Source organism: Capra hircus, chromosome 4 (assembly GCF_001704415.2).
Source record: "Capra hircus breed San Clemente chromosome 4, ASM170441v1, whole genome shotgun sequence".
Taxonomy (NCBI): Eukaryota; Metazoa; Chordata; class Mammalia; order Artiodactyla; family Bovidae; genus Capra; species Capra hircus.
Window position 1 is genome coordinate 60144256 of NC_030811.1, and position 12373 is coordinate 60156628.

Consider the following 12373-nt stretch of genomic DNA (forward strand, 5'->3'; position numbering starts at 1 on the left):
TTAATAAGCTGAGTTTTAGTCATCATTTTAAAAATAGATAAGGAGAGAGTTGGATGCATCACTGACAGTGGACATGAATTTGAGCAAGCTCTGGGAGACTTGAAGGATAGGGAAGCCTGGCATGCTGCAGTCCATGAGGTCACAAAGAGTTGGACACAACTGAGCAGCTGAACAACAACAACAAAATAGATAATATTGTCTACAACTGACCCTTTCCAGATCACCCAATTCTGATTCACAGTCCTCTTGAATTAGACTCCCCCCCCCACCGCCATTATTCACTCCTAGATGTTTTCTCTACTTGTCTGTGAAGTAAGACCCCCCCAACTCCAAACTCTGGAGAACATTCTAATATAGGAGATATTTCTATTATTATAAAACATGCTTTTTGAAATAGAAAGAAAGAATCTTTTATTAGCCAATAGCAGAGGCTAAATAATGCCCAGCGTAGGAGGAGACAGGAAGGGAGAAAGGAAGGAAGGAAGGCAGTGGGCTGAGACAGGTTTCTACTATGTACAGTCATCAGGTCATCCTTTAAATCACCACATACTGAAGACAGATTTAAATGACCCAGGTTTAAACTGCAGTTCTCAGCGATATTTATTCTTTCCTAATAAATACCTACCCCAGCTCTGCACATTATTCATTTGGCATATTACTCTGTAGTTGGCTGGCTCAGCATCCCCACAAGGCCTAACTGGCATACTCTAATAGTCTTTACCAGTAGTACCTGACCATATAGAAATGAGCAGTTTCCTGTGGACCCTAAGCTGTCATTCTGTGGTCAAGGGAATGATCTGTCCACACATATAAAAGCTAGGTCCATCTAGCTTCTTAGACTCCACAATCACACCACAGAATCAAACCTTTCCCTAAGAAGATGAACTCCTCAATCAGAAATGTCCATTCCTTCCTGGCCCAGGACAGAACTCAAACTCCCTAAAGCCCATTCACTGACACCCTCCTGTAAGGTTCCATGAGATATAACTGGTCCAACCTCTAGACTCCCAGTCCTCAAGAGGAATTGCACCTCAACTGAATTTTGCCTCTAAAAAGTTTTGGATGGCAAGATTCACATCTTGTAAAATTTTCCCGACTTCTAATTTTTTGTACACAGGGGGTACCTAATAAATGCTTATTGTGCATACATGCTAAGTTGCTTCAGCTATATCCGACTCTTTGCCACCCTATGGACTGTAGCCCACCAGGCTCCTCTGTACGGGGGATTCTCCATGCAAGAATACTGAAGTGGGTTGCCATGCCCTCCTCCAGCGGATCTTCCCAACCCAGGGATCAAACCCATGTCTCTTTACATCTCCTGCATTGGCAGATGGGTCCTTTACTGCTAGTACTACCTAGGAAGCCCAATGTTTATTGTACTTAATGGTAAATAACTAAATACATATATTTGATCAGTCAAATGTTAATGTAAAAAAATAATTACTTTATGAATGCTATTTAGACCTGATTTAAGACTCTGAAATCTAAGGAGGTATTCTAACTTTCTTTAAAAATGGAGTCGGGGAGGAAAATTCTTTTTGCAGATAAGCAAAGGATGTGAGGGATTTATATTTTAAAGAACTATAATTTGTGTTGGAAAGGCCCTTAGAGATAATGACCTAATATTTCTCCTTCTGAATCTGAAATTTCAGACTGTGTTAGATACTGACTAGTTGGTGGGTGGAGAACGTAGTGATCCTTAACAAAACCACACCCCACACACTATCTTAAACGCCATTTTTTTTCCTGAGCCTAGACAATTTCTGGTATTTAAAACTAGAAATTCTAAAAACAAGGAAAGTATACCCAGAATGAAGTCTAGATAAAAGGTGCTTACTCGGTGCCGCTTTCCACCATCTGTGTCAGGAGAGAGATGCCATCCAGATTTATAAACTCCTGGGCAAACGTGACGTCCCGCGAAAGGCTGGCCAAGTCCTTCAGGGCTTCCAGCTTGGCATCCATACTCGATGACTGGATTCGCTCATGGAGCTGCTGGGCGTTTTGAGCCTCACCGGAGAGAAAAACAAAGCAAAGAGTGTTCACAAAGGAAACCACCACAGATCAAAAAAAAAAAAGAAGAAACAAAGGCCAAATGCACAAGTTTAGTTAAGTATTACAAACCAAGGGAGGTTTCCAACCATAATGACTTCACCTTCAGGCAATGCTTGTCAATTTCACAACGAAAATCAGTTGCCTTTCTTTGACAGGACCCATATTCCCATCTCAAGGAGAAGCAAGAGCCCAAGAACAGTAAAACCCTGGAAATGGAGTGGGTATGGCAGTGTGGAGGGGAAAAGGGGGAGAATGTTTACTTTTTAAGTAAAATTATTATCTACAAATGACAAAAAAGCTATTTGCTTAATTAAGCAATTGCACAAATTTATACAGCATGTTCAGCCGTTCAGTCAATACTCTGAGTAATAACTGCCTACACAAAATGTTCAAAAGCATCATTAGACACCCAAATAATCTTTCAGGCTTACTGAAAATCTTCCAGCACAATACAACAGAGTTTGTAAATTCCACTTTTCAACAACATGTGTTTCATGCGCATTAGTTATTTACAGCATGAATTTAAAACAAAGTAACTAAACAAGCAAACAAAAATACAAAAAATAATTTAAAACCACATTAGCAGCTTTGCCTAGAATTAGAGTTCTCATTTCTAAGGCATTGGCACCTGGCTTCTTGTCCCTGTGGTTTTCAGGGACAAGCAGCCTAAGAAAGCAACATTGATGCAGGGGTCTAATCGACAAAAACTCAGCCACATTGGGGAGGGGCCTCAAGAAGGTATGTTGAGCAGCACAAACGGTTGGTGCAAAGGAAAACCAGAAGGAACAGGCCTGGGATGTCTGCAGGGACAGAAAGAGGACCAGTGTGCCTGGGGTTGGAGGGCAAAAGGGAGCATGTAAGGAGGTGAGGACAGGCAAACAGACTGGGCCAGGTGGCCTAAGAAGTTCATGAGCAGAAGCAACAGAGCTGGAGGAATCCTGGGTGGTGATGATCTTCCCTGACTGATAGCATGAATTTAAACATCTAGACAAATGTGTGGCACCTTTGGAGCTCTTAAAATAGCTTTCATATTCAAACACTGGCAGCAATGAATATACAAATGCACACATATTTGCATAAACCTGACCCAAGGAAACAAATCAAGATATAGCCCACTGTTGTTGATAAATTGTAATGTTCTGCATAATTTTCTGTTGCAAGCTTCACTTTTCAAATTTTCCATGAGTCTGTAATATCTTTATATTTGGGGGAAATTTTACATTATTAAAAAATAAAATAGCCTTAGTTTTGATTTTCCAAGCAGTTAGAACAACTGAAAAAGACTCTAATAGCTGTGAGGGTGATTGTATCAGAGAGTAAGTATTATTTTCCGGCATTGTCCTAGGATAGAAAACAAGTTTCATCTTGAGTCACTCAGATAGCACAGTGTGGCTGCCTAATGTCCTGGGACGAGAAAGTTTTGGGCCCAAGCTCAGAGGCAAACAGCCTCTGAGGGATCACCAGTGGACACAGAATAGGTATACACAGTAGATGTGTGCCAAGTATTTACCATCTCTGCTCTTTAAGGTCCTAATTAAAGCTTTTCCCAAGGAATTTCCCAAATGGTTCTGGGTCCATGATACCAACTAAGAAGTAATCAAAAAAGTCTATAGGTTCACAGATATTTTCAAATGGGCACACAATATTGCCCAGCAATCCAACCAAGTTTTCCTGGACTGTCTGCTGCGTGCGTACTAGTCATCAGTCATGTCTAACTCTTTGTGACCCTATGGACTATAGCCCGCCAGGCTCCTCTGTCCACAGGATTTTCCAGGCAAGAATACTGGAGTGAGTTGCCATGCCCTCCTCCAAAGGATCTTGCCAGCCCAGGGCCTGAAGGTGTGTCTCTTAGTCTCCTGCAATGGCAGGTGGGTTCTCTACCACTAGCGCCACCTGGGAAGCTCCCTCCAAAATGACTCACACATTTTCTTCTTTCCTTAAACTCCCTCATTTCCTGCTTCCCTCACACTGGTGATCTTGCCCTACATTTTATTGAGGAAATCAAAGTAATCAGCCAGGAATTTCTGCATCTTCCTATTTCAAAAAGCACAGAGTTCCTTCAGCTTGCTGCTTGCAAGGACACAGCCCCAGGGCCTCTGTGCTCCTGCTCTGCTTCTTTCTGAGTCTATGCACCTGACCCCTGTTTCCTGTCCAAGGTCAATCGTCCCCTCATCCCCGGCTCTAGAGCGGCCACCCTCTCACCTCTCAGGCGCTCTGCCCCTACTGTGTCCCCCTTTCTTTTGTACATCAGTCTCTGTGCAGTAGGTCAGGTCCAGCTGCAAACATCTCTAACAGACCCTGTTTTAAAAACAAGTGAAAAGGTGTGTACATTTGTCACACCTTTGTACAGTGAGTCAGTTTGCTTCCAGCCAGGCCCTCGTTTCACTGCTTCCATTTTCCACAACAGTTCTGGAATTAAGAGAATTAACAGTGGGTCCAAAATTGCCACTCATCTCACCTCACATTCTCCTCCTCACCTCCATCCACGAGCTTCCATACTCCCCACTCTCTACCCAGACAACGTCTCCATGACGCCCTGTCTACCTCGCTCATCTGGCCCTCCTTACCTTCTCAGCAGACCTCAGCACACCTAAGTGTCCCTAACAGACTCCTAACTGCCGGGTTGACGTGTCCTCATGGACACAGGACAGGCATCTCCAATTCTTCATCTCCCGCTTCCTAAACTTTCTATTTCAGTAAGCAGCACTGCTACTGATTGTGCCCAAACACCAGGGACATCCTCGCAGTCTCCCACAAGGAGAACCACAGCCCCGGGATCAGGAAGTGCTGGGGCTCGCCCTCCAACCCTCCTTCAGACACTCCACGTCCAGACCACACAGGCAGCCCGCGCCATCGTCTCCAACTGGCACTGCAGCCCTGTCTCCTAACCCGGCCCCTTGACACTCGCAATCTGTTCCGGGGCAGCACTCAGAGTGATCCTGTCCCCTCTCTGCCTAAAAGCTTCCACTGGCTTCCCTCTGTGTTAAGCTCATAGGGTGCCAGCAAGAAACAGAACTTAAGACATCCTACCATTTGCTTTGGGTTTCTCAGCTCAGGAGAAAGAAACTGGTTCAAAAAATCATTAACAGTCTGACTGTTAAGAATCTCTGACAACCTGAATCCACAGAGTGACTGAGGTAACACTGTTTTTCTTTTCGCCATAGTAACTGGCCCCCCCAGATCAGCGCAGCAGGCTCTCTAACCCAGATACTTCTAATATCAGTTCCCCAAATGCAAGAGAGCAGAAGGCAGGGTTGCGCTTAAAGCTGACGAAGCAACAGCAGATACTTAATAAGCAATTTTATTTAATTTGTCCACATGGGCCAAAATGAGGGATAAGAGACAAGAAGAGTTCAGGTCATATATAAAAGGGCTCTTAAAAATCTGATAGTTTGGAATACTGGAATGGTTTTAGCATGGAATGTCATGATTCATCTCTCGTATACTGTAGTGACATTAAGAAATTTGTTTGCAGATTTATTTAATTAAAAATAACATTAGCCGGGACTTCCCTGGTGGTCTAGTGGCTGATTCCATGTGACCACCGCAAGAGGAATAGGTTCGATGCCTGATCAGGGAAGATCTCACATGCTACAGGGTGCAGCCAAAATAAAATAAAATAAAATAACAGCAGCACATGGTACAAAAAATGTAAGTATTATCAGAAGTTATAAACTGAAAAATAAGAGTTAGCATAATGCTAGCAGTTTCTTGTGATATTCTTTGGGAACCATTTCTACTCTTTTATTGACATATAACTATTTCCCCTGTGCATCAGGGGGATGACTCTATACACCATGTTCTGCAACATGCTTTGGCACTTAGTAAAATTCTGAGGTGCCTCGGAGGCAGCACATGCCACGTTCTTTTTCACATCTGACAGTATTCTGTCACACAGTTATCACCTAATGCATTTAACTAGTCCCAACTGATAGTTAATAGGTTCCAGCTTTTGATTATTGAAAGCAATGATGCATACAGCCCTGTATGGATGTGTATGGGTGTGTGTGTGTGTGTGTGTGTGTCTGTGTGTATCCTACAGTGCTTTTGTGAGACTATCTATTGAATAAATTCCCAGCAGTAAAATTGTCAGAACAAAGACACATGCATTTTAAGCTTGGGTGAATACAGCTAAATTGCCCTCCAAAAAGGCTGTACCAATTTATACTCTTGACCTCACAGCATCTTTGCCTCGTGCCTTGATTATCAATTTTCATCTCTTTTTTGAGAGGAAGATTGAGTTTCTTCTTTCACAGCTATAGCTATATAGCCATATATAGGTCTATGTAGATCCTGCTTGGCAAGATAAGATAGATAAATATATAGATTAATAGACAGAGAGAAAGAGATCACTTTTGTTTATAGATTTTGGACCATCTATTTTAGGGGCAGTTTATCTATTCACAAGGGATCCTGCAAGTTGAGGAATTAACTTGGAAGAAAAGTTATGACCAACTTAGATAGCATATTGAAAAGCAGAGACATTACTTTGCCGACTAAGGTCCGTCTAGTCAAGGCTATGGTTTTTCCAGTGGTCATGTATGGATGTGAGAGTTGGACTGTAAAGAATGCTGAGCACTGAAGAATTGATGCTTTTGAACTGTGGTGTTGGAGAAGACTCTTGAGAGTCCGTTGGACTGAAAGGAGGTCCAACCAGTCCATTCTAAAGGAGATCAGTCCTGGGTGTTCTTTGGAAGGAATGATGATAAAGCTGAAACTCCAGTACTTTGGCCACCTCATGAGAAGAGCTGACTCATTGGAAAAGACTCTGATGCTGGGAGGCATTGGGGGCAGGAGGAGAAGGGGACAACAGAGGATGAGATGGCTGGATGGCATCACTGACTCGATGGATGTGAGTCTGAGTGAACTCTGGGAGTTGGTGATGGACAGGGAGGCCTGGCGTGCTGCGATTCATGGGGTGGCAAAGAGTCGGACACAACTGAGCCACTGAATTGAACTGAACTGAACCCTCCATTTATTACTTACATTGCCAGTAGTTTTTCTTAATTTGCTATTTTTTACTTTGTTTCTGGAATTTTTCTCAAACATTAAAGTTCTGTGGTGTTGTTTTTATTTTTGGTAATCAAATGTATTAATCTTTTTCTTTGTAACTTCTGAGCTTTGTGTCCTATTTAGAACTTAGAATGGCTTTCCATATTCCAAAACTACAAATATATTTACTATAAAAACTTTCCAAAACAAAAATTTCAGGAATGTGAAAACAATGGTCTGGAAACCTAGGTTTCTTCTATTAATAAGAGGAACAGTAGTCAAAATTTATGTAAAATATGCTTCATGCAACATGTGACCTCAGGTTAGATTTCCATAGGTATTATTAGTATTATCATGACAGATACAAGGAAATACTACTTAGCAGCATAATCTGAAGGTCTTCAAACCTTTAAATGCTCAAAAACTCACACATATTCACACACATTTCTGGGGTGGGTTCATGGCTATATTTTCACACTACTGGGGGGATGGATAAGGATATGACATCTAAAAAATATATATTCAAGATGGTCAGTAGAGAGATTGTCTGAAGACATGCAACATAGAGGAAGACCATATGCCAAGTGTTGGGCTCTTAAAAGAATAACTATGCAGTTTTTAAAAATCTTTTCTTATTAATGCCCTATTTTGTTAGGAATAATCCAACTAGTTTTATAACAGAGTAAGACTGAAAATAAATCCATCAAAATGCCATTGATAGAGTGGACATGAGCTGCACATTACCTAAAACAAGAGTGTGTGAATGCATGCATCTATGCGTGTGGGCGAGTGTGAGTACTGTGGCCACAGGAAGAGTTCAGCTGAGGTAGACACAAAAACTTGTAAAAGTTAGCACAACACCATTTGCTGGTTTCTTTATGGTACTCTAACACCTCCTTGCAAATTCAATAGAGACAGTTTTCAAAAATATATTTTTATTGTGTATATAAGAAGCGAAAGAGTTAGCATATGCTGACCCACATTTTTTCAGTCAAACACAAAATCTTTAAAAAGAAAATCTACCAGCAACAAACAAAGTTTAAAGATCCAATATGTCTTGCTTATAGAGTAATTCCCAATGCTAGACTCCATGGCTACAGTCAAACCATAAAGTGCTTACTTAAAGTGCAGGTGCCTGGACCCTATTCTAAGATGTCATTATTCAGCTTCTCTTTAAAGGCCCAGCCATCAGCATTTTTTAAGTTCTACCAATGAGTCAACTTTGGGGACCACTATTGTCTGGAAAATGTAAACTAGTCTCTTGCAGGGGGATTCTCTTGTAGAGTGTTGTTTCGTGCACTGGTGTTTGCACGTCTCCCCCCAGTGAAGCCAAGTCACACCACAGTGTCAGCACGTTGGCTTTCTGGGTGCTGAGAAACTTCACCCTGACAAACACCTAACCTTCTTGCAAGGAGTAGCTTGGCACTGCAGAAATTTTGTTCATGAAGCCAAGGCATAGATTAAAAAAAAAAAAAAAAAAGTGGTGCCTTTCTAATTCTGAGATGAAACAAAAGTAAGGTATACTCTTTCTGCCCATCAACCAGATGAATAATTTCAACAGGATATATAGGAACTACAAAACCCAAATGAAACTATGGTCTCTAAAGGTTAAATTAACATGAATTCATGCTGACTGAAGTAAGGTCAGTGCTAAGGCAGACAAAAATGTCTTGGCTCAACATGAAGTCACTGAAAAATGAGTGTGAATGATAATTTCCCTTAAGTGGGAAAGAAGGTACCAAAAGCCAGTTTAGCCAACTCCAGCAGCGTATTCTATTGAGCCCATCACTGTGTTTAGGCTCAAGATGTTACTGGGTAAAATGTTTAGGTGTTTGTAAGCCTCTCTAATGTAATTTTCAACAAGATGAATTTGTGGTGGTTACAGTACCCACAATTTAATTTTAGCCAGATGCTTTTCCCAATTTTTAAATTTATTTTTAGCCTAGCACATGGTTTCAGTGGAAACTGAAAATGAGAGCTAGACACAGTTTTCATCACATATGCAGAGTGAAAATAGTAACACTTGGTGTATTTTGTGCAGATTATTTTTTAGGAAAGTGATAAAATGCACTGTGAAAAAAACATAGTTTAAATATGCTAATGTTACTACCCAAAGTCTCTATAAGCAAGTAAGAAAGATCAAGTTAAGCAATACAGTTGGCTACAGTAATCTAAATATACTGTAGCATTTTGTTTAGCAGTTTTTATTTGGAAAACTTGAAAAGGTTTTTTTTCTAGGATCAGCCGTCAGTGAAACAACATAAGCAGCAAATATTTCTTAAACCATATTTGATGAATTGTCACAATAACTGACCAAACCTTAGGAAATGCTTAAACATTTTCACTCTGCCATACACAGACAGACACACCTTTTGACTTTCAAGGGAAGTTGAACAGGCTGTCTCTAGTTGTGTTCGCTTTGTTTGTTCAGATAGTTTTGGGTGGATCTGTGGGTAGGTAGGTAAAACCAATTCACAGGGTAGAGTTATCCTATCTATATTATGAGAACTGTTGATATGACCACAAAATTCAAACTTTAAAGTGAATTTACTTGCACATAACCTGGAACAAAAACTTCCTTTTCTGTGCCAGGAAATCGAAGGGGGGCATTCCTGCTACTCCAGAATAGGGGAACACTCCAAAAATCTTTTGTTTCACATGAGTTACCTTGAAAAATTAATATCCCATAATCACATATAACAAACCGCAAATCACAGAACCACAAACAAGCATCAACTTACTGGAGATGTGGTTAATCGAAGGATAGTGCCATTTTTTATTTCATTTCGATTCTGGAAAAGAAAAAAAAAACTGTAAATCTTCAAGTGAAAGCTTGGGAAAGAAGAACACAAAGGCAAATATCACTGAGCGGAGATTCCATATATAAATAATATGCATTCATATGATTCGGTCTATTCTCACTTGAATAATTTTTAATTCTACAAAGAACTTTAAACTGGGTCCCAGATGTGTTATTTCCCCCTTCAATTCTTTTTTTAAATTTAATTTTTATTTTACTTTGGAGTATAGCTGACTTATCATGTTGTGATAGTTTCAGGTGTATAGCAAAGTGATTCAGTTATACATATGCATATATTCTTTCTTTTTCTGATTCTTTTCCTATATATGTTATTACGGAATACTGTATAGAGTTCCTTGTGCTATATAGCAGGTCCTTGCTGATTATCAATTTTATATGTAGTAATGTATACATGTTAATCCTAAACTCCTAATTTATCCCTCCACTTCTCCCTTTTCCCTATGGTAACCATAAGTTTGCTTTTGATGTCTGTGAGTCTATTTTTGTTCTGTTTCTTTATATCATCATGGACAGCCTACACTACAGAGGAAGTGAATATGAACCCAGAGAATAGAAATATGGGACACAAGGATAGCAATCAAAACAAGCAATTTTAAAAGCTTATTAAATGGAGTATTATCCAGCAAAATCATTCCTACATATATACCCAGGAGAACCAAAACTATATAACCATACAAAAACTTGTACCTGAATGTTCAGAGAAATTTTATTCATAACAGCCAAAGTATGCTGCTAACTCGCTTCAGTTGCGTCCAACTCTGTGTGACCCCAGAGACGGCAGCCCACCAGGCTCCCCGATCCCTGGGATTCTCCAGGCAAGAACACTGGAGTGAGTTGCCATTTCCTTCTCCAATGCATGAAAGTGAAAAGTGAAAGAGAAGTCGCTTAGTCATGTCCGACTCTTAGTGACCCCATGGACTGCAGCCTACCAGGCTCCTCTGTCCATGGGATCTGCCAGGCAAGAGTCCTGGAGTGGGTTGCCATTGCCTTCTCCAACGGCCAAGGTATAAACAACCCAAATATCCATCAGCAGATGACTGGATAAACAAAACATAGTGAATCCATTCGATGGAATATTACTAAGCCATTAAAAGAAACAAAGTATGGATTCATGCTACCACATGACCTTGAAAACATTAAGTGAAAGAATTGAGATGCAAAAGCTATGTATTTTAAGATTTCATTTGTCAAAAGAGGTCCACCTATAGAGACAAGGAAGCAGACTACTGGTTTCAAGGGGCTGATGGAGGAGGATTTGGGAGTGAGTGTTAACCAGCACAGGAATTTTTTTTCAGGGGTGATTAAAATGCTCTAAAATTGATGGTGGTGATGATTTTAGAAATCTGTGAATATAGTGATAGCCAACGAATTGAAGAATTAAAAGCCAATGAATTAAAGAGCCTCTTGATGAAGATGAAAGAGGAGAGTGAAAAAGCTGGCTTAAAACTCATCATTCAAACAACAAAGATCATGGCATCCTGTCCCATCACTTTATGGCAAATAGATGGGGAAACAATGGAAACAGTGAGAGACTTTATCTTCTTGGTCTTCAAAATCACTACAGATAGTGACTGCAGCCATGAAATTAAAAGACACTTGCTCCTTGGAAGAAAAACAATGACAAACCTAGACAGCATATTAAAAAGCAGATATATTACTTTGCCTACAAAGGTCCATACAGTCAAAGCTATGGTTTTTCCAGTAGTCATGTAGGGATGTGAGAGCTTGACAATAAAAAAGGCTGAGCACCGAAGAATTGATGCCTTTGAGCTATGGTGCTGGAGAAGACGCTGAAGAGTCCTTGGAGAGCAAAGAGATCAAACCAGTCAATCTTAAAGGAAATCAACCTTGAATATTCATTGGAAGGACTGATAATGAAGCTCCAATACTTAGGACACCTGATATAAAGAGCTGACTCACTGGAAAAGACCCTGATGCTGGGAAAGATTGAAGGCAGGAGGAAAAGGGGAAGACAGAGGATGAGATGGTTGGATGGCATCACAGACTCAATGGACATGAGTTTGAGCAAGCTCTGGAAGATGGTGAAGGACAGGGAAGCCTGGTGTGCTGTAGTCCATGGGGTTGCAAAGAGTTGGACATGACTGAGCAACTGAACAACAACAGCAGCAACAGATTGAACACTTTAACAGGTGAATTTTGGGTACGTGAATTATCTCAATGAAGTTGTTCTCTTTTTTGGGGGGGGGGGGGAGAAGGAATCTGGTTTCTGGTTTCTTAACATTTGCTGGTTTCTATTGAACGTTGCCTTGAAGTTAAGAACAAACAGCATATATGAGCAGATTCCAAATTGGTCCATCTCCACTCAGCAAGTGTATTGGAAGTGAGTGTTCTGAAGCTTTCACTTAGCGTCTTTGGCATGGAAAGGAGAATTTCACTGGCAGTTTTCTCTTCTGCCACCAGAGTACGCACCATGCTCAGCTTTCAGGAGTTGACCTTCTGGGAGTCACACCACAGCATCCCCCACCCTGGAGCACCGAGCCAGGAGGT

At 40.8% G+C, this 12373-nt stretch overlaps 1 protein-coding gene across 4 annotated transcripts in view; it reads right to left on the minus strand.

The window, feature by feature from the left end:
- Positions 1 to 12373, minus strand: part of ELMO1 (engulfment and cell motility 1) — a 580426-nt gene that overhangs the window by 392066 nt on the left and 175987 nt on the right. For all 4 annotated transcript variants that reach the window (XM_018047160.1, XM_018047159.1, XM_018047158.1 and 1 more), the window contains exons 5-6: positions 9786 to 9836; positions 1838 to 2007 (exon numbers count right to left, since the gene is read on the minus strand). In XM_018047160.1, the coding sequence (XP_017902649.1) occupies positions 1838 to 2007; positions 9786 to 9836 (221 nt within the window). The remainder of the gene's footprint in view (positions 1 to 1837; positions 2008 to 9785; positions 9837 to 12373) is intronic.